This window comes from Triturus cristatus, chromosome 8 (assembly GCF_964204655.1).
Source record: "Triturus cristatus chromosome 8, aTriCri1.1, whole genome shotgun sequence".
Taxonomy (NCBI): Eukaryota; Metazoa; Chordata; class Amphibia; order Caudata; family Salamandridae; genus Triturus; species Triturus cristatus.
Window position 1 is genome coordinate 977060865 of NC_140591.1, and position 24083 is coordinate 977084947.

The following is a 24083-nucleotide window of genomic DNA, read 5'->3' on the forward strand; positions in this document are numbered from 1 at the left end:
TTTTTCATTTTACCCACATTATTTTGCTTTTGTGAAAAAAATAAAGCTGAAACTACCATTGCTGTATCTGTTGAACCAATGCATTTTGTTCATACTTGAATGGCTGTGAGGTTGATGCTATAAGTACCATTATACGGTCATTCTATACACTCATTTGAAAACATGAGCATTGCAGCTCACACACATTCATATCTGCAACTTGGTATGCTTCATTAGAAACCGTGCCCTTTATTAACTCCCCTGTCAATCAGCCCTGGTATTAGCTTGGCAGTCTTGGCTGACAGCACCGAGGAAATTTCAAAATGTAGCTTTTGCTGTTTTTATTCATACTTAAAAATAAATGCATTCAGGCAATCGGGCAGTTTCTGTCTGCATTTTTCTGTGCAATCTTAGAAACAGAAAATTGGGAGCACTGATCACACCTCTAGCAAGATCCTTATTTATAGCACGCATCAAAGGAAGATATTAATTGATTTCAAAACAAAAACATGTACACCATAGGGAATATCATACGAATTTTACAGGCACTGCATATCCACTTGCCTGTGGAAGCTTGAAATGGTTCACATTCAGTACTTTTAGAAAGCATTGGGGCTTCTTTAAAAAATCCTATATTAGAACTTTTGAATGACTGATTTAGTCGATATCATCTAGGTTTTAAACAATAAGAACACAATAATATAATTGTTGTTCATTCTGCTTTAGCCTCATTGAGCATTCACAATCAACTGAGTAACCACGGGACCACTTTGAAGTTAATGAAATTGGTTGTTGGTTCCTCCTTGAGCAAATATCTTCGAACAGTACCAAAATCTAAAGAGCACTCTTTAAAAACTTGAATGCCCAGATGAGAATTCAGTTTGTGAGGTTCTCTGCTTCTCATAGTACCAGTGTAGTGCATCCACGGTGATGCTTTACAACACATCTGTGGGCCCCGTTTGTAGTTGTGCAGTAATGGAAGTGTAGGGTAAAATATTCTGAAGTCTTTTTACAGTAGGATTTTCCACAAATCACTCGTTCTTTTATCCTTAGGCTTTGCTGGTTGTAAAGGAGATCCAAAAATTAGGATTTTTGTGATATAAAGGATTAAGCCTGTCTTTTTAAAAATGTATTTTTGATTTTTGCTGACACCTGTAAATTGTAATGAAATTCAACAGCAATAACTATCAATTCAATTATTCCCGAATCTGGGCATTACCACACAATTTTGCCCTGCAATTTAAATGGCACAATTTCTGTTTTGCACCCAGTGCCATAATTGTCCGCAAAGGTGCGAGAATAGTCATCTATCTAAGACTCTCCTCACCTAATGGCCATCAGCTAGTCATCCATGCAGTTGTTTGGTCCAAGCACCCCTATTTGGCTTTCAAAAATGCTCCCCAAATTTAGTACTCTTGACATTTGCAATTAGTTTTAGTTCATCTTTTAAAATCCGAAATAAAATTGGTTACTTACTGTCTTGTTACTAAATACCAACAGACTCACATATAAATTAAGCGTAACATGCAGGGCTGTCAACTCTGCCTGCTTAATCCATCAAGATGAAGTGCCTTTCCAGGCAATTTCAAATTATCCAACCCATTCACAAGGAAGTCTAATTAAAAGAACATGATTAATGAGGGTTACTCAGATCCTCAAGCTTAACAAATGTGCTTGTTTACATAAAACAGCCCAAAAGGGTAATCATTTGAGTATGTAAACCCTTGTGATGTATGCATGCTTGTACGTGTGTGATATTTAAATCGAGCAAGGTCACAACCTGGGTTTCTACATGCCTATGTTGACTTGATCTGAGGGATTCGATGTTCTATGCAAGAATCATTCTCTCGTACAAGTGTGCATCCAAGTTCCTCTGCAGCGTATCTATGACTGAATGAAGCCACTAGAAAGGCACCTCGTGCCCAGAGGTTTTTCTCTGTAGGTCCTGTGCTTTCCTTCCCTGGTCTTAGAAAGCACTAATTCTGCCGGAGAACTACATATGATAGATAGAACACTATAAATGGAAACGGAACCGACAAATATACAAACCAATATAGTGTGGTAAGAGTACACTGTACTTGAAATGCAATGTCAGCCATAAAGTACTGGAGTATACTATTTCTCACTAAAATACTGGTACTGTTAAATAGTTGCTTCCATTTTGCCCAATATCACCTGCAGAATCCTTCATCTGGCCATTTCTAAGATTTTAGGAGGAATGATCATGTTAATAGTTGCTGGCAGTGATCATGGATCAAAGCCATTAACCAGCGATCAGGAGGTGCTGTTAGCAGAGTCTGAGGTGTAAAGCTGCTTTCATCCATTGACTCCTCTTCAGAAGACATCGTTGCCTCTTGATTTACCACCATTGGTAGAGAGATGCCAAGTAGCTGCTCACAGTGTGCTAAATTGATTTACAAGACAATTGAGCAGAAGGTGATTCTTCCTTGGCGTGTCTTTTAGCTGAAGGGGACTCAATGGAAGTAAGTCTGCACGAGAAACACCTGAATGATGCTGCCTGTTCAGTAAGACTGGCTCGCCTCTCAAATCAACCATCTCTGATTGTACTGTGGCACACTCCTCTTATTTTTATTCCTTGCCCCAGCAGGAAGTCAAGGTACCCCTGGAATGGGGAGTGTAGGTGGTAATCTGGAAATAAGATTGTGTATGAATGCTGATGACACTGTGCTGTTCTGCACCAACCTATGAGCTAATAATTGTAGAAGGGTGCACGGCAACCTGAGGTTAATACACAAAGAACATTTCAGCTCTGAGACAAACATGTATAATCATATAAATTGCCTATGCCTAAAGCATCAAAACCGTGATGGCAAGTTTAAAGGTACAACAAAAGACAACCACTGTGTCCTGTGTTGAAGACCTGCCTAAACAGCTAATTCCCAGACCACAAAGTACAGTAACTGGGCACCCAGAATTTTCAAACGTCACCACAGTCTTCAGCATGACAGCTGTTGAAAGTTAAGTCTTGGATCAAGTTTAAAACTTGTCATAATCCATCAGATACAACCAGGCTGCTCCCAAACTCCTTAAAAAAAAATCGGAACTAGATTTCGTGTAATCTTAAGTCCGCATTTCAACAGAAATGGGGATCATGTCACTGGAAGATAGGGAAACTATAGGCAAATTTACAGTTTATGCAACACAGCCCAAAGTATTGAACATTCTTCCAGTCGCCATTAGAGTGCAATCAAATCTTGCCCATGTTGCTAACAACCAGAGCTCCTAGACAATACAATGCACTAGGAAACCAGATACTATAATTATGTGGTCCTAAGAGTAAGACCGCACCTGTTCATGGAAAATGGTAGCCTTTCCTCACAAATGGCGACACAGCAGGTGACGTAGAACTTGGTAGCTATTTTAGAGAATGACTTGTTTGCGAATTATAAATATTAGATTTTCATTTAATGTTAATGTTGATAGTTGACGTGCAACACCTATCACTTATGATTACTTCATTGAGCGATGCGCATCAATATTACAGGCTGTGGTGATCAGCCATCATTAACCTCACATTTGAAAGTCTCCAATCACCGGACTAGACTCCAGTGATGGAAAATAAGTTAAGTTAGCGTATATTTGAGAGATTTGGGCTGCAGTGATGCATGAATGCTTCAAGTAACATGAAATGTAGAGGTACAACTATACCAAACCCACCACATAGTAAAAAAATGCCATCAAGATTGAAGGAGCACCTATTATCAGTGCTGCAAAACTCTGCACACATTCAGCGCCAGCGTGAAGTGCAAGGTTGGCCATTTCAATTCTAAGGATAGTTGTGTCTCTTAATGAACACAGTGGAGACACTTAGCAAATAATCCAATAGGAACAAAAATGTAATCAGAAAATCCTACAAAGCATCTGGAGGGAAGTGTGTTATGAGGACCTAATCAATGGATCCAGGGACACGAGACCTAAAATAAGATGCAGTTCATTAACTTTGTATAATATCGAGCCACATTGTTGATCTAAGCTCAGGACCACCCAGTCTTGGCTCTCAGAAAACCATCTCAAACTGAACGCATTAAAAACAGAATTCCTCCTCATAGCTCCACCGGTCAAAGTCCCTTTAATGCACGACCTGATCAAACAGCTTACCGCCTTCAACATTCAACCAACCATCGTGGATTCAGCAAAATCCTTGGGAATTACCCTCGACAGCAACCTTTTGATGCAAAAACACATCAGTAATGCTACAAAGGGAGCTAATTTCCAGATAAATACACTGAGGAAGCTGAAACCCTTCCTGCCTTTTGAGGACTTCAAATTGGTAGTTCAAGCTCTAGTTATCCCTCATGTCCAGTACGGAAGTGTCTCCTTATGTGGCCACCCAAAAGCTGCTACAGCCCCTCTACGAGCAACTATCAACACGGCAGCTAGACACATCACTGGCTCGAAAAGAAGTGCTCACATTTCCCCTGACCTTAAAGCCTTGAACTGGCTACCTTTTGGAGCTAGAATCCATCTAAAAATTGCGTGCATGACTCATAAAGCCCTACATCACAACACTCCCTGCTATTTCGCGAAGAAACTGACTATCTGGTGGTCTAAGGTCCTCTAGAAATGCTTGGAAACTTCTACTGAAACCACAAAGGTTCAACAAGAAGATAACCTATAAACGATCCTTCTCAGGGATGGCGCCCAAAATATGGAACTCTCTTCCCCCTGAAACCAGACTGAATGACTCTTCCGCATCGTTCAAAAAAGAAGTTAAAGCTTTGCTCATGGCAAAATTTACATGAACACTTGCCATCCATGCCCCGAGCTCTTTGGAGCCTGTTTAAAATGCACTACTTGACTAATCCTCCTACGATTTCTTGCTCCAAATGTTGTTTTTTATAATACTGTTACCTGCACACTATTGTTTGTTCCAACTTACAGCTGTTGTTATGTAAAGCGCTCTGATATCCGCAAGGATCTTGTTTGCGCTATATAAGACTTTCAAAATAAATAAATAAATAAATAAATAAGCTGATAATGCAGCAAGCATGGGAACAAGATTTAAACGTAATCCAGAGGAAATTAAGACAAAGCCTGATGGAGACTTGTATCCAGTGTAGATAGGCCAGAAAGAAGTGCACTCTATAGGGTACTTTGAAAACAGATGAAAAGGGAAAGAGAAACCCGGGCAAAGATTGCAATACAGAGGTGAGCAATACTACAAAAGGAGAGAATTGTTATTTGAAAAATAAGGAATAGCTTTGTCAAGTTATATAGTGAAGGAAAAGAGATAAATCAAAAAAGATTGAGAAGATATGGAAGCCTGAATAGTTGTGGAGGTGATTGTCATTAGTACTAGCCAGGTGAGCAACCTTGAAATACCATATACTTGAGTCTCCATTTCCTACAAACCTCCACTCTGTCAGGGAAAACTGCAAGTGTATGATCATTATGAGTGAACCTGTAATTCTGATGCCTGCGAAAATTCTTGTTTGCACAGGGACCGGTATTTAGCCATTAACTTATAATGAGGACCTATGTTCTATGCCAGTGCTTTAACGCTGTTAAATGTTTTACTGTTGGGTGCATAGGCAAGCATTGTTCTACTCTTATGAACACGGGTTATCTCTCTGGCCCGATGCTTTACCATGAGCCTTTTCTCCCTCTAGTGGGCATACTGTCCCCTGCAGAATTGGGGTGGAGACCACAGTACAAATCCTCCTCGAGGCAGCCTTTTCTCCCGTTACGCCACACCCGAAAATCCTGTTCAGCTAAAACAACAAATTTTCTTTTTTTTTAAACTTAGGAATTACAGAGGCAAAGCATATCTTGGCACAGGTTTGTGCATTACATTTAACCCCTGAGCTCAGAGATTGTGTTTGCTGCCTTGTTGTCTAAATAAGGATTTTGTTGCTTTCAGCTTGCCCTAAATAACAGCCTGGAGACCAGTCGCTGCACTGCGCTTACTCTTTGACTCACACAAAAGGTTCTGTTTGCTCTGGTATCCCTGCTTGTTTTTACACAATGCTTAAGGAATAGAACATACCGCAGGGGCGCCACGCCAAAGCAGCATGTGCAATGTTGGAAAGTCAACAACGGGAGAAACTCCCTGTCCCTCCAGGCAAAGAGCTTGGCAACCCCTCCCAGCCCCCTCCCTTCAACCCAATCAATGTTTATCAGAACGATTGAGCAAGGAGTGCAACGCTCTACAGGGCACTGTTGGCAGTCCCACCCTCTAGCCGGGCACTGGCCACGCCCTCCGATTTAAGACCAGTTCACTCCGTAGAGACCCTGACAGAGGACAGTCAGAAAGAGTGGAAGGGCACAGATCCAGGCGCAGAGCTGGGTGCCAGAATCCAGCCTGTGTTTGCTGATACTTAACTATAATACATCTTCTTCCGGCCCGGGGCAATCATTCAATCAATCAAGCAGTACTTGTATAGCACTGTTTCTCACCCGAAACGGTATCCAGGTGCTATGCTGCGATGTGTGTCAAAGAGCCAGGCCTTAAGTCCCTTCCTGTAGTGGATCAGCCAGGGTAGAGTATGGAGGTGGAGAAGAAGGGCGTTTCAGAACTTGCCAGCAAGATGGGAGAAGGAGCATCCTCTGGTGCGCTTGTGTCGAATGCGTGGTATCTATGCGAGGGTGAGATGAGCGGAGCGGAGGTTCCTGGGAGGCAGGTAGAAGTTCAGGCAGTGGTTTATGTAGGCGGGTCCTTGGTCGTGAAGGGCTTTGTAGGCATGGATCAGGAGCTTGAATTGGCATCTCTTCTGTATGGGGAGCCAGTGGTCTTTCAGGTGCTGGGTGATGCGGGTCCTCTTTGGCAGGTTGGAAAGTGGTTGCGTTCAAATATTCAGCTCAGGACTTTACTCTTGGAGAGATCACAGCTGACCAAGTTAAAATCTGTCATTTGAACTCCCACTTTGGGATTGAGGTGTGACCACCTGATATGCACCTCAGTGGTCATCACGCACAATATGGAAAGACTTTACGCAAAGGATCAACAACAAATATATCACCCATCCACCCCACACAGTGTAGCGTCAGACCTGTGCGGGCAAGCACTTCAGTGCTCCACATAGCGATAGTAGTAAGTGCTACATAAATACTACAATACAATCACAGCGCCTCTTAACTCTCATTTTGCATTCCCTTTCACGTCCTCCCGTGCTGCAACATCCACCTATAACCTTGTTAATTCCACTATGCAAGCAGCTGAGAAGTACCTCAATCACATTATGAAATGAAACGTCAATCCAGACCCTAGAAGTGACTCCTGTCATTGTGAGCCCTTCAGTCAGACTAAAGCTACTTGCTGCCTTACGTGTTTCCTCTGAGTCTTATATGGACAGCAGTTTGTGCTGGGCCGTTTTTCCATGTCTGTGACTCCCAGGCGAGTCTTTCTCCCATGTTCATTAACTAATTACAGCAGTACTCATTACTATTCATGAGTGCACACTCAGGCCAACTGTTAATCAAAGGGCGACAAACCGCAAAATGTTAGGTAAAAAGAAGGCAGAATAAGTGTGTGTGTGTCAACCATACATGTCAATCAAAAACAGGGGGAGAGGAGGACTGGGCTTGGTTCACCCTCCTATGTGTTCAATGTGCAGCAAAAAGAATCCGTGGATGACGGATCAAAAGAACCTAGCCAATGTCTTTAATAAAAATGGTTATTAAAAAAAAAAAGAAGAAGCCAACGAAAAAAGGGGGGTTCACCAATTGGGTGAAAAACCAGCCCCTGTTATCCGAAAAGAGAAATGTATTTTCTTGAGTCCCCTCACTCACCCAGGGTTGCCCCTAGGTGACATGCTTCATCATTGGGGCCATCCCAAGCATCTGCTGCCTGGGGTGTGCTGCGACTTGCAGAGTTATGTAGGAGCACTTACTATGTGAGGATATGTGTAGTGCAGTGTAGGGGGAGTGGTGTAAGTGATATTTTAAAAAAATTACCTAACGCGCTAAAGCTTTATTCCTGCTTCCAGTTGGCAAGGATAAAAAGGGGTTAATAAAAGGGAAAAATAACTGTTATGTAATTATAATCCCTAGTATTGTGTCAACATGTTTCGAGGTATCCCCTAAACGTCTTCTTCAGGACAGCAAAGGGACCAGCCCCTTGTGTACTACTCTGTGCAGTCCTATAATTAAGTGAAAATAACGAACATAAATGCACACCATACATGTCAACATTTGAGAGCGACTAACTTTCGATTTAGCAAAAATTACAGGAGGAATTGATTTCTCTGATTTTCATTGGGGTGAGAGTTTTAAGTGAGAAAGAGTTATCTAACAATTATGTTCATGTGGGCAAAAATGCCTATAAAGCGAGATTCAGCCAATGCTTATGTGTACATGCGCCTGGGAGTTCGGTTTGGTTCGGTTACCATAGAATGGCCTAGACACATTTTTACCTATTGGAGATTAAGCATCATTCAGATATAAATCAGTGTTGCTCGTTTCACCAGTATAAGATTGATTAGGTAATCCTTTTCCTTAGTTATGAATATCTTTGATACAATGTGTAATGGAAGTGCATGCACATTCACTTGGCTTTCATCTTATGGTACCCACTTGATTAAAGTCAGTAGCAAAAAGTCTGGAATGGAGACTAGTGACCTGTGACGAAAGTATGAAAAAAGTCATATGCTACTTTTCTGGAATTAGTCATTGCCTGACTTCGTGGGAATTTTTGATGTATACATTTCTTATTGAACCTATTAACTGATGTGAGTTCCTGCACAAGGCCCCAGTCTGCATTTTAAAGTTCATAGCCTGGAAATAATTGGCTTGCCCAGATTTCTCTTTTGACCTTTGTTTTTCCTTTCCTTTTCCTTTCTAGCTGTAGACAGTCTCTTCAAAACTGACGAAAGACAAAGACTTGCAAAAGAAAGGAGAGAAGAAAGAGAAAAATGCTTGGGTAAGATACGCCATCTCCAAATTAATTTCACTTTACTTTCAGCACAGGGGAGAGGAGTACAACCAAGGCTCGCAAGATGTTGCGCTACAGTGTAAGTAAGGAACCTTTCCATGCTTTCATTATCCCTCTATATTATTTAAATGTACATCTCAGTAGCGTACTTGCAACATTATATGTTTCGAAAGCTTACATTAATATATGTCAGCTAGCAAGCATATTACATGAAAAATCTTACCTCCCCCTCCCATTAACACACCAATTCTTAATACCCTTCCCCTCCCTGCTTCCCCAGCTCTTCCCTGGGAGCTGTTTTCAATTTTCTGGTGTCCTGAAGAGGAAATAATTTCAATATGACCCATTTAATTGAATTTGATTCTTCTAGTCCAAAAACTGTTGTGCCATTAACATTGACAGCTGCACCTTGCTGTGAAAAGATTCTTAACTCTGGGACTAATGCATCTCAAAATATTATTCATTCCTCTGGCACTATTGATTGAATCCTTAAGCTTTTCATTCCTGTCTTACCCAGGTAGCACCCACATTCTCATTCTCGAAGGCTAGCTGTGCCCGGTCCGTGGCCCATTTAAAGCATGCATGTTGCCGGTTGCAACGTGTATTGGCATAATTCATTAAAGATTACTAGCAAAAAAGAGAATGTCCTTATTTGAACTTACGTACTTGGAGTCCACCCTCTGCCTGCAGCACTGGCTCTAAACATAGAGGTCATCCATTGTTTAATTTGAGCAAGAACTTTCCGGTGCTCAGCACCGGTGCTTATAGCACCAGTTAAGGACACACACGTTTGAAAGGGCAGGTGATTTTCCACAGAATCACAGGATGTTGAGCCACGCCGAGACTCGAACCTGGTTCCCTAGCTCTGAAATCAGCAGATGTAGCCATTAGGCCAAGTCCTCTCCAGAATAATAAGTGCCGGGGCTCTAGTCAGGAGGCAGTTTGCCCCAACACATTTCTCCTGTTAGCGCTGCCTCCTGAGGAGAGCCCCAGCACTTTTTATTTTACAAATCAACCACTGAGGTCATCGTTGTGCTTTCATAGTCTGCCCCTTTTGTGAATAAATGGTGCTTTTGTTGCAGGTGCACCTCTATAAAATTGTGGTCCAGTCTTTAATTCTTTCAATAACTGAATGATGCAATTCTCTATCTATGTAAAGCAACAGCCTTCCATTTTCAGGGAGGTTCTCCCACAGGCAGGGTCTTTACGCTTCTTCGGATAAGTTCTTGCAGGTTCTTTGCACAGTATTCCTTGCTCCAGGCCGTAGGAGCGGGTAACTTCTTCCTCAATCCAAGAGCCTAATTCTGGCTCTTAAAAGGGGCAAAATTATGAGTCTTGCCATGGCCAAGTTCTTTTCCTTGTGCTATTCCCATTTTGAAGAAGAAATATGAACTCATTGTCTACAACTGACACCCATGTTAAACCATCATTTTGGGGTTCACATATGTGCACATACTAAGGGTGCACCAAAATGTGCACAAAAAGGCACTCCGATTGTTGACCCAGCAGCTGCCAGAGTATTGTTCTCTGTCTACTCTGCATTAGTGACAGAGCGCAGATGGTAAATAAACAAGGACCGAAAGTGATTTTATATATATTTTTTCAATAATGCACTTTTAAAATAAACCTGGTCTGTTTTTGCGGGGCACTAATATGCTCCTATTCTGCCTCTTAGTACACACACCTCAGAAAATCTGTATCCTTTTTCCTTATTTCATATCCTTAAGTTGTATGCATTCTGCATGCATGTTTTTCACTTCCATTATTCCATTCTTATTAAAACTTAACATCTAAAATATAATGGAACAGTCATTTGTTTATCAAATACAGTTAATGTGTCTACTTAATACATGTATAACTTCCCAGAGTTGTAGGCATTGCATCTCTGTGGTTCTAATTATATTCTAAGTAGACTTATTTAGCTGAAATGTAATATTTCTTAGTTTCATCTCATTTACTAATCCCATCTAATATCCTATGAATTCACTATGTACTATGCACTATGTATTGAAAAAAGCCATCAACTAACAACTCTCTTCACTTCTGGTATGTAACCTCCTACTTTACTCCGACCAATCCAGATTCTGCAGACACCACAGCATAGAGACGGATCTCATAGCGGCTACTGACGACATCCAAGCCCTACTCAATCGAGGAGAGACTGCGGTTCTTATCCTCATAGACCTCTCAGCAGCCTTCGATATTGTCTCCCACCACACACATCACAAGGATACACAACAGAGGCATCCAAAGAGCCACTCTCAGATGGATCGCCTCTTTCCTCACTGGAAGAACGCAAAACGTCTGCCTTCCTACCTTCACCTCTGAACCCAAGGAAATCATTTGTGGAGAACCCCAAGGATCCTCGCTCAGCCCCACCCTCTTGAACCCTTATGACGTCTCTGGCTAGCATCAGCAAAACCCAGAGACTCCATCATATCCTATTCCGACATCACACAACTCATCCTCTCCCTCTCCGAAGACACAATCAAGACCAACATCCACAACTGCATGACAGACATCACCAAATGGATGAAGGACAACTGCCTGAAGTTCAACACAGACAAGACAGAGGTACTGATCATAAAACGCAATAATGGTTGTGTTAAAAAAGAAAAAGACAGGAGAGGCACTAATCTTAGGAAACAAAAGCTCTCCATGGGACGCATTTTCGTGTCCTCAGAACTCAGACCTACTCTTACCCCCGCTAACCATGCTAGAGACCTAGGCATCATACTAGACAACAAGGTAACCATGACGACTCAGCTCAGCTGTCTCCTCCTCCTGCTTCTTCATCGTCCACATGCTTCTTAAGATATTCAAATGGCTACCCCGCAGCTCAAGACACACCATCACCCAGATCCTCATCTCCAGCCAACTGGACTACGACAACACTCTCTACGCAGGGATCTCAGCTCACCTCTGACAACAGACCTAATAGAACGCTGCAGCCAGACTCATCCTGGATCTCTCTAGAGGAACCCACATCATCCCCTACCTCAGGGAATTCCGCTGGCTCCCTGTACAGAAAATATACCAGTTCAAGCTCCTGAACTATGCATCCAAGGCCCTGCACAACTGCTACCTACCTCATTAAACCACCCCCTGAACTTCCATCAGCTGACCAGACACCTCCGCTCTGCATCCTTTTCTCTAAACCTCACCCCCTGCATCCAACGTAGCAGATGTGGATGTCACTCCTTCTCCTATCTAGCAGTGAAGACATGGAACGAGCTACCCTTCATCACTGGAAATCCCCATCTCTTCCAGAGTTCCAAAGGTCCCTAAAGACCTAGCTGTTTGGCTAATCAACTGGACCCTGCAAGCACCTTGATACCCGCATGGGTGACAAGAAGTGCTCTACAAATCTATTGATTGATTCACTCTAACTGCATTTTTATATTATCCTCAAAGATCATCACTTTGCTCAAACTATATACTACATATCATTCACTTAAGTGAAGAAAATGCTTTTGTTTCCTTGTTTATATATCACCTACATCAGTGTAGTATTGTGTTGTACAGATAGACATTGAACTATTATGCCCCCTGGTTCAATAAAAAAAAATGGCAACCATATAAGTAAATGAAGTAGCATATGTAAAATTATAATAGCATCTTTATTAATGTCACTTAGAAAAAAATGATGGCTGGACTGCTTAAATTATTCTCACTTTAGTAAATAACTCTGGACTGCAGGAGAGCCAACCTGCATCTTATTTTGCCCACTTTGCCACTCTAGATTGACATCAATCATATGCAAATCAGTTTTGGTTATGTTCCAGTAGGAACTTTCCAGTAGAACTGGCAACCAAGGTCCTATCCAGATGGGAACACAAGGACCCACAGCCTGGTTTTCAGCTTTTGGGTTCTAAATGCATCGAGTATGTGCAGACACTGGTTCTATACTCCATATGCCACAGGACTCTAGCTGTAACCCACTGATGAGGCCTAAGTAGGCCAAAACCAATATATAGTTGCATTGGTGCTCCTCTTGGCTAATAGTGGGCTTCTTTTTCTTTTTTGTGTGTTGTGTTCAGATACAGTGAGTTTTTACCCATCTAAAACATGTTTGACATTGAGGTTCCCTCTGGATTGCATAGAATGGCAGCTGCTAACAGTTCTTAGATTTACCTATGTATCCGTACTGAAAATCTGGTTTTCTGTTCCAAATAAACAATAGCTAAATGATAAAACTGACACTTAAAAATCAGTTTTGAAACATGAGATGGAAAATGTAGAGAAGAATGTAGAAAATCGAACGAAGGTACCACATGTGACAGTAGAATATATCTACTATAGGAAAAGTGAAGCTAGCCAGGTTTGAATGAAAAGAACAAAGGAAAATTAAATGACTTAAGGAAACTGGGTTAGAGGGGTTCGATTTCAAAAGATTATCAGACCTTTAAACCACGAAAGCAGAAGGCGAACATGAGTTAGGCTCATGCCTTTAGGAATAAGTTCCTAGTGGTAACATAGATCAGGAAAGCAGTTCTATGTTCTTTAGTAGCTCCAAGTGGTGTTAAATGTCCACCTCCCTATTCGATCCATGCTTGGACCCTGTTTCACTTCATCTTGATGCTCCTTGGAAGTTGAAGTTTGGTTGAAGTTCTTGAAGTTTGGTTAGAAGCTTGTTTTGCCCTCAACAGGATATTAGTAACGGGAAACATAAAGGAAAGCTAATTGTTATGCCTTAGATACATGCTGAGTACAGGTTATTTCAAATAGGAGGTTATTGTCATTAAATAAGACAGTACAGGAAGTCCCCCAGTGACTGCTCCAAACCCCATCCAGCAACTGACCAGGAGCCTGGAACCCTCGCCAAGAGCGGTCAGTGGCAACATTACACATATTAAGGTGACAGCAGACAGAACACATCTTCCTCCTTACAAATCATGGAAGCACAAACAAAAGTGGCAATAAATAAAATACATCAAACAAACAAAAAGTTACTCAAGAAACAAAACAACAATTTACGCGAAATTCCATAGCAACAACTCATCATAACAAAAGACTCATACACTATCCTAAAACCAATCCAAATGGAACCCCTAATTCCAGTAGAGTGACCTCAAGTCAATAAATAAATTCGGGACAGTCCTGCAAATACCCAGGAACACCTGTATGTCTTCTGCCCCTATAGAAGATAGAACCAGAGTCCTCTGAAACCCTGCCATTCACCCGCTTTGTCACTCTTGGTGGACTTCTTCCCATCAAGCCACCGACAACATGTTTGTGATACAGCCTCAATGTTCTTCTCCCCAGTCCTCTTCTTGACCAGCACTCCTTATCCTCCACCACCTCCCATTTCTCACTAGGGTAGCATACTTAGACACCTTCACCACTTGAGTATTGGGAAAGAACTTCGAGTTACTCTTACTAGACCCCTAAGCCCTCCTGATCTTCACCTCATTTCCCACTTCAAGTTCCATGTCTTTTACTGTATTCTCAATGTCATAGCATTCCATGTTCTTCCTTTGCACCTCATCAACTCTAAGTTGTCCCTATCCAATTAAATTCATTGCCAATTTCTCGCACGGACCATTAGGAAACTCCATCAGGCAAAGGGGAGAGCTGTACATACAAGCCAATTTATCCGCATTCCTACAATTTGAACAAGAGCCAGAAAATGCTTCTACCTCAGCATTCATACCTGGCCACCAATAATATATGTGGAGCCTCTTATTCGTACCAGTCATTCCCACATGACCTTGATGAGCAAGCTTCACTAATCTTAATCATAGCTCCATTGGTTGAACCAATAGGTTTCCCCTCATAATCAAATCCCCTTCAATGGTCAGCTCATCTTTCACCAGCAATAATATTCTTCAACATCACTTGGCAACCATCACATTCAGCACACTCTTTCTATTCCTGTAAGTTTATAGCACCATCAACAACCAGTAGTCCATCTACCATACCTACCACACACCCTAGAAGTCTCCCCCCCCCCCCCCCAAGAATTTGCCTAACTTCAAAATTAAAGCCATACATGCTAGATAACAAGCTCACCAATCTTGGACTTGTCCGATTGAAACCCTTTCAAATAATAAATAAACGTGCGGCATGTGATCCACCACAAGCATGAAGTTCCTTCCTCACAAAAAAAAGTAGATACATGCTTTATAGTCCACACACAAGCCAATGCTTCACTTTCTATAGTACTATAGTTGTGCTTCACCTTCACCTTCAAGAGGCATCTGAAGGCGAAAGCAGCAGTGTATTTCTTCCCTTCCACAATCTGAGTGAGAATAGCTGCCAGACCAACATCCTCTCTTAAAGCATGAAGTGCTTTAGCTTTGACTATTAAATCTTTCACATATTAAACTGCAACATTCTCCTCATTTCTCCATGCCTAATGCACACCTCTGCATAAAAGTCTACTTATAGGTTCCGTTTGAAATGCACAATTATCAATGACTAAAGAATAATATTCAGACAAGCCTAAAATGACCTCAACTGATCCTGATCAGTCGATGCAAGGCTGCATTTAATACCATCCACTAACTCTGCTTTGGGTTTATTTCCTTCACCTAAAATACAATGACTCAAGTTATCATCTTCTTCAACCAAGAATCTACACTTTTCCTTCTGCACTGTGAACCCATGACGTTCCAAGACATCCAGCACTGTACCCAGTACCCTTACATGCTCTTCTACTGTTTGAGTGAAAACAAGTTCATCCCTGTATGTTAGCACATTTTTCATATCACCAAATAATTTGAACATCTGTTTTTGAAACAAATGCTGCTGTGGCCAATCTGATCAGCATGCACAGAAATCTGAAAGCCCCAAGAGGAGGATTGAGGGCTGTTAAAGATCACAAATTCTTCTGTGACCTCTACCTGGTGATAAGCTGTTCTCAAATCAAGGAAAGAGAATACCTCTTCCCACCCCAGCTGATCTAACATTTCAAGAATCTTGGTAAAGGGAAACAGTCTATCAAAATACTCTTGTTCAAAGACCTGAAGTCAACACAAAGTCTTATGTCACCTGTTTTCTTTTTTGCTACTACAATAGTAGAGATCCATTGGGATTAATTAACTGATTCTCTCACCATATCATATCGTTTATCTAAATGCCACTTCAATTGAACCCTAATACTCCATGGAACATCACTAATCTTGTGACTATAAAGAATGGCATCCTGTTTCAAAGTAGTTTTGTGTTTGAAACCTTTTACGGTTTGAAGCCTGTCTTCAAACAAGGATTTATGTTTTTCCAATAATCAGGGAAGCAACATATGCTCCCCTAGAATATCTACCAGAGGAAATTGGGCAAGCCGTACCTGGTCTTAAAACCATTCCAAATTCCCCTTGGTCCCAACAGACCAAAATATGGTAGCCCCCCTCTTGGTCACATAAACTTTAGTATGGATTAACCTGTTCTTATATGACACTGTTTCTGGAACGTACCCCAACATGTCTATACTGTGACCTCCAAAAGCTACAGTACGAATATCCGGAGGCAAAAGTTGCACAGAACTCCACTCATTTGAGTATAACTCATCAGTCACAAAAGTAATGGAAAATCCAGAATCTACTGTGACTACAACCTCCACACCACCAACACAGATGGTACAAATTGATCGCCTCCTCTAACTGGGTTCTGTGGAGGATGTTAAATTTTGATGGATACCAATCTGCAATCATTTTGTGCTACATCAACATTAGACGAAGGATTATAATCTGAGTGCCACTTTTGGGTTGTTCTTGCCTACCCTTGTAAAATGTCCAACTTTTTTGCATTTCAAGCAGGATTTCCCCACTGCTGGACAGCCTTTTAAATTGCCCATGTGAGTGTTGGACCCACATCCGAAGCAACCATTCAAGGCAGATCTTCACATGAGCACCAGCTGTGTTACAGATGGACACATTAATTTTGTTAGGCACAGGGAGACTAAGTGATTTGCCCAGAATTGCAGGATGTTGAGCGTCCCTGCCGAGACTTGAAACCGGTTCCCCAGCTTCAAGGGTTGCCACTCTAGGCGTTAAGCCATAAATAAATAAGGAGCACCAGGGTAAAAATGTTGTGTGATAAATTCCTTGAATAGCAGTTTTAATACTTACATGTCAAAACTCAAGAGGACACCAGAAACGTTGGTCTTGAGTCTGGATGGAGTGCCAATCAGAGCCTTAGTTCTCTCCCGGATAGTTCACACAATTTGTAGAGCGCTTGTATACCCTGAGGTGTCTTGGCGCTAAAGCTAACATAAACATGACTGGAGGGAGATATTAATTGTTAAACAACCAAGTTTTGAGCTCCTTCCTGAAGGAGATCATCAAGGGCAAAGCTCTGATGGGGGTTGGGGGTGGTTGTTCCACAGCTTAGACGTTCTACACTTTAAAGTGACAGTAAACATAACCCTAATTAATATCAAAAGGAACAAAGTGGGGAGTAGAGAGGTACCACTCAAAAGAGTAGTGGAGGTGGATACATCCTCCCAGTCATAAGTCAATAAACATAGTGATCCACCCACAGATAAGTATAATATGTCAGAATCTCCCACAATAGATATGTATGCCACAGTGGTGGAGAATACACATTAGTTGTTAAAATACCCCTCACACACCAAAAGGGCCCTTGGTGTCATGCTTCATCATAGGGGTCTTCCCGCCCCTCTACGGGACGGGGCGTGCTACAACCTACGTTTGCGTGGGAGCACTGATATTTATGAGACAACTATGTGTGATGCGGGGGTGTGAGAGGAAGGGTCTGGAGTGAATGGAAATGTGAATTAAAAAATACCTGGCTCTGCGGTCTAGAACATTTTATTATACCAATGAGCTGGTATTAGTAAAAGGTGGAGGGGAGGAGGTGTGGATGCCTCAATGAGCTGTGCCTCCTATGTCTGCCGACATGTTTCGAAGCTCCCCAAGCTTCTTCTTCAGGACCTTAAGGATCCCTTCCTAAAAACTCACTGTGTCGTGTAGTAACGTAAATGTAAAGTAGAAAAAGAAATGTGCCAGGAAGAAAATAACCTCCTAGGGTAAGTAATGCCTAAATAGGTCTTGTATGGTTTATAAACCTAAAAGAAAACACAAAAAAAGGGAGGGGGGAGATAAAAAAACATATATTCACGTAGCTAGATGATCAATCCATCGTGAGCATTCAGTGATCTGGAAAAAAGTGATAAAGTAATCTCCTTCTAACGCTATTCATAACGTTATCACGTGTTCTGCCGTGAATATAATGGGTGAAAGTAGACAAAGACATTAGACAGAACGTACATATAAAATAAAGCACACACTCTATGAAAAAAAGGAACAGGGTTCCTATAGTCATACTATCCCAAATCAATAGTTGTCGAGATCGGTGGGAAGGCATCAAAATATCCACCTACTTGCTGTAGAAAAATGAAAGCCCTCATGAACTTGTAGACCGAGAGGTAGGAGTGCCTAATAGGCTATCTACAAGACAGGAAAGAAAATGGTATATGCCAAAATAAGCCTCAGGGCTTACGAGGAAACCACCGACTCGGGTACAATCCGGACTAGTGGCTATGCCGTACTTACAACTCCAAGGAACAATGTCCTGCCACGATTACCAGCCCGGTCAGCTCCGTCGGTAAGACTGAGCGGGTGGGCGGATGTTTTAATACAGGCTCCAATCAGGATAAACGCGCGAAAGCGAGTGGTTGCACCGTGGCGCGATATCCCGCTGGCTCTGTTGTCAAAGACCCGGAACCGGAAATAGCCGGGCGGGGTCAAAGGCATGTAATCGTAAATAATTAGTGGTATTAACGTGGGATAAAAACAATGTTCTATTAACAAAAAGAAGACTAAGGTATGGCATAGCACTGGGTAAACAGTAATATCGGGGAGATCAGACGGAATTACCCTAACAGAGTCATTGACAAAGCCCTTAAGAGGGCGAGAAATAACAACAGAGAAGCCTTATTGGAAGACAAGGTGGTCATTCAGGCCGAAGAGAGATCCATATGTGTAACCACTTATAACACACATTCCAACAAAATCACTAAAATAGTGAACAAACATTGGCGACTTCTGAATAGTTGTGGTCTCAACATCACAAAACCTATGTTTGCTCACAAAAGAGGTAGGAATCTCAGACATGCTTGTCTGGACCAGACCTAGGAACACACCTAGATCTACACAAGAAGGCATGCTACCACCGATACAGGGACACCACCCATGTGGGATTTGCAGTACATGCTACCTCACAAAAAGAAGCCGACACATCAAATTCAGAAATGGGGATGAGTGGGACCAGAGAAGCTTTACTAACTGTAACAGCAAAAATGTGGTCTATCTAATAACTTGCCCATGTGGTCTCGAATATGTGGGCATGACCACCAGACCAGTCAAAATCCATGTCAGAGAACACAGGAGCAATATCAGATGTGGTAAGAGTACCACAAAAATGTCCAATCACTACATATCCAACAAACATGGAATTGATGACTTACAATGGACAGTGATCGAACGACTGGATGGAGAAAATGGCCTTCTTGAAAAGGAACAACGCTGGGTGTTCCGCCTTGGAACCCATATCTGTGGGCTCAATGACGACATACCATGGAATCAGTTCCACTTTTGAATTTCAATATATCTGTGTAACCTCTGATATACAGGTTCTCTGCAATTTTTAATTTATGTGGTATTGATGGCCACCAGGATGTGCGATTATTACCAACCCCATTTCCTCTCTCTAATTTTTTCATATGGAGGGGTGTCCTCTGATAACCATCTCTTAGGTTATTGCCGCCCTAACATTGTACTTCCGCCTATTTGATGCTTATTATTTTTAATTCCTCAATCTTTAGGTAGACTGCTCTCAGTGAGTACTTACTGGATTACATGTGTCCATCTTGATACATCCAGTATACTTCCAAGATTCTGGATAGACACCTTGTTTCATCAAACTAAGGTTTATTTTATTTTTATTTTTCGATAATGATATTCCTACTGATGCGGCATTTGTTTCCTCACATCACAAATGGATTGCAATCCCGCTGCCTTCTCCCCGATATTACTGTTTACCCAGTGCTATGCCATACCTTAGTCTTCTTTTTGTTAATAGAACATTGTTTTTATCCCACGTTAATACCACTCATTATTTACGATTACATGCCTTTGACCCCGCCCGGCTATTTCCGGTTCCGGGTCTTTGACAACAGAGCCAGCGGGATAGCGCGCCACGGTGCAACCACTCGCTTTCGCGCGTTTATCCTGATTGGAGCCTGTATTAAAACATCCGCCCACCCGCTCAGTCTTACCGACGGAGCTGACCGGGCTGGTAATCGTGGCAGGACATTGTTCCTTGGAGTTGTAAGTACGGCATAGCCGCTAGTCCGGATTGTACCCGAGTCGGTGGTTTCCTCGTAAGCCCTGAGGCTTATTTTGGCATATACCATTTTCTTTCCTGTCTTGTAGATAGCCTATTAGGCACTCCTACCTCTCGGTCTACAAGCTCATGAGGTCTTTCATTTTTCTACAGCAAGTAGGTGGATATTTTGATGCCTTCCCACCGATCTCGACAACTATTGATTTGGGATAGTATGACTATAGGAACCCTGTTCCTTTTTTTCATAGAGTGTGTGCTTTGTTATATGTACGTTCTGTCTAATGTCTTTGTCTACTTTCACCCATTATTTTCACGGCAGAACACGTGATAACGTTATGAATAGCGTTAGAAGGAGATTACTTTATCACTTTTTTTCAGATCACTGAATGCTCACGATGGATTGATCATCTAGCTACGTGAATATGTTTTTTTATCTCCCCCCCACCCCTTTTTTGTGTTTTCTTTTAGGTTTATCAACCATACAAGACCTATTTAGGCATTACTTACCATAGGAGGTTATTTTCTTCCTGGCACATTTCTTTTTCTACTTTACATTTACGTTACTACACGACACAGTGAGTTTTTAGGAAGGGATCCTTAAGGTCCTGAAGAAGAAGCTTGGGGAGCTTCGAAACATGTCGGCAGACATAGGAGGCACAGCTCATTGAGGCATCCACACCTCCTCCCCTCCACCTTTTACTAATACCAGCTCATTGGTATATTAACATTTTCTAGACCGCAGAGCCAGGTATTTTTTAATTCTGTAACGCCCTGAACGTCTCAGGATCGTTTAACAGACACGACAATGAGGACGCAACCACTTGTGAAGGGTTAGTTCTTTTAATGAAGGCAAATAAAATACAAAGAACAAACAAAAGTTATAGTCACTGGAATCCTCCAGGCTAAGTACGTTACCAGCCCACAGCACGGATGGTCCTAACCGTCCTCTGCATATACGCCGATCCCGGCGTATGCCAACAGAGGGCAGAAATGAAATGGCCGACAATGCCAATCGGTAGGCTGTGAGGGGCACGAAGAGTGTTGGGGAGAATCGAGGAGTCAGGGAAACACCCAGCCGGGGTCTCTACCTGAAGGGAGCAGCCGCTCAACCTCTTCCTCAGACTGCACCGGGACGCGGAGTCACCTCCTGGTGATGCGTCACCGATACCCCAATCACAAGCAAGAAGACTGAACCGAGAGCAGCCGCTCGATCGATCCTGTGGACTTCCGAGTCTGTAACGCGGCAAACACCTCCTGGTGTGCGTTACAGCTGGCAGTCCCTGTGTCTCTGGTCGGGCTGGGAGTTACGACTCCAACCAGCAAAAGCGCCACTGCGCTTGGACTCAGCCGAGTCAAAAAGCGAAGCTCAATGGTTGACCGGTAGAGCTTCCGGGTCCTTCACAGGTGACGATGGGGCAAGACACGGCCCAGGGAGTAACGACTCGACCTACCTCCGTTCTTGCCTTACTGGAGCACCACTCCGGAACACTGCTCTTCACGAAGCAGGTACGTCGGTGTAAACACAATATCCGACAGCCTTGTACCTCCCGGTTCCTCCCTTTATAGGGCGTGTTTTCCCTTGAGTTATGTAACAGCTCTCCTGTTTACATAACCTCTCAACCGCTAAGCATCCTGGGAGATGTAGTCCGTTTTCGCTGGTTACCGTTTTCCTCCCCTCGTATGACAGGAATTCTTGACAAATTCACATTTCCATTCACTCCAGACCCTTCCTCTCACACCCCTGCATCACACATAGTTGTCTCATAAATATCAGTGCTCCCACGCAAACGTAGGTTGTAGCACGCCCCGTCCCGTAGAGGGGCGGGAAGACCCCTATGATGAAGCATGACACCAAAGGCCCTTTTGGTGTGTGAGGGGTATTTTAACAACTAATGTGTATTCTCCACCACTGTGGGATACATATCTATTGTGGGAGATTCTGACATATTATACTTATCTGTGGGTGGATCACTATGTTTATTGACTAATTAATATCGCCAGTTAGTTAACTTCCAAAAGACAATTGTTTGTTACGTTTGCTCTGGAAATGTTTTAGTGTTATTGTCATTGTTCTTATTTCTATTATTATTCAATCGGACTGTCCTAGGTGTAATTATTTAGTGACAGTGCAGGCCACATCATAATTACTTTACTTCTTTAGCTGTCAGAGAACAACAAATCCGTGAAAGAGAACAGAGGGCAAAGCTACAGTATGAGAAACAGGTGGAGGAACGTTGGAAAAAGCTGGAGGAGCAGCGGCAGAGGGAAGAACAGAAGAGAGCAGCTGTTGAAGAGAAGAGGAAACAGAAGATCAGGGAAGAAGAGGTGAGTTTCTTCTTCCTGCAGCTGCTGCCTGTATGTTCATTGATGGGACTTTTTCTGCATCTTTGACCGGTTCTTCTAGCCCACAGTAGAGCTAAGATTCTAGAACTGCGTGTTATCTCAGATGCATAACCCTGAGACCTAGCCTAGAATGGAGCATATTCTGAAAGCATCATTTGTACCAGAATACCTGTACAGTCAGTTTATTAGAATCCTACAGTCCGTAATTCAAACTGTAACAGTAAAGTAAAGCACAATAAGCCATTGCTGGATAAAATCACTCAAAATTAACATTTCTCGGAGCCTCCATGCACATAGTAACACATTATTCCCCCTCTCCTTTCTGCCCTACTACTCCCCCGCCCTCACTTCCCTCCCTTTCCTCCTTCTCTCTTTTTCATTCATTGCATCATTGGTACACTCGTGGAAGGTGTACATCTGACAGTTCCACCTGGTTCACTTTACCCACACCTATTTGAACTACACAACCAGGTACCAACTACTTCTGTTCCTTCTTATGTACTGGACACGTTTACATCTTGTATGCAGCCCTGCCAAGTACCATGAATCAGGCGTTAGACTAACACTTTCTAGTGCTAGTGTCCACATCACTGCACTAAAATGGTTAGTCCTGCATGCAGAGCTCTCTGGCGTCTTTGTTGATCACAATGTGCTCCTAAAAGCAGCCTCATGTACAGCTCTTAATGTTCACATTGCTGCAGTTCCGGTAAAGCATTATCTGGTCTGTCTGCAGGTCTGGAAACTCCTTGGTATGGTTACCCACCAAAGTCAACATTGCTACAGCTGAAATCATTGTACTCCCTCTAGTGGCCTCGCCGGCCTCTTTGAGACACGTGTGGATGATACGGTGGGGGCGGGGCAGCAAAGTTCTGAGTCTATGCGGGGCGGGTCTTTGCTGGGCGCACATACAGTATTGCAAACAGATTTCAACCTCTTGCATACTTGCTGCAGCACCTACGAATCGTTCAAATCACTCTTTATTGTCAGAAGACGAGTTTCCACAATGCTGTCTTTGTCAAATCTAAGCACCCATCCCACCTTCGAGACTTTTAAAAACATATCATGGAAAAACAAAACAGACTCCATAACGCTCCCCAGTTAATAGTCTTTTTTTCAATGAGCATAAGTGGTGCATTTTAATGTAAACACAAGTTTTCATTAATTTTTATGTTGTTTTTCTCACTTTTATGCTCAACAAATTGTTCATTGCTAGATGTCATATATCAACAATCCCACAATTCACCCATGCTGTGTTATATTCCGGCAGTCACAGGTGCCTGGCCCCCAGTCTGGAACGAGGCAGGTGGTGATTGGTCCCAGGTCTTTCACACAGTTTGTTTATGTTTAGGGGTTTTATAGAGCGCATAGTTGCCCAGGGGCTTCCTAGCGCTGAGGAGCGAACGATAACAGGTGGAGTGGAGGGTTATCCAGGGAACAACCATGTCTTCAATTTTTTCCTGAAACGTATTTCATCGGTGAGCAGTCTTAGTTCTTTGGGCATGAAGTTCCATAGCTTTGGCACTAGGTGCAAGAATTATCTTCCTCCCCATCTGGATCTCTTTAT

General features: G+C 42.5%; 1 protein-coding gene across 8 annotated transcripts in view; it reads left to right on the forward strand.

Moving 5' to 3' along the window:
* Window positions 1-24083, forward strand: part of MAP7D2 (MAP7 domain containing 2) — a 459602-nt gene that overhangs the window by 177920 nt on the left and 257599 nt on the right. For all 8 annotated transcript variants that reach the window (XM_085622503.1, XM_085622504.1, XM_085622505.1 and 5 more), the window contains exons 2-3: window positions 8780-8857; window positions 22338-22501. In XM_085622503.1, the coding sequence (XP_085478629.1) occupies window positions 8780-8857; window positions 22338-22501 (242 nt within the window). The remainder of the gene's footprint in view (window positions 1-8779; window positions 8858-22337; window positions 22502-24083) is intronic.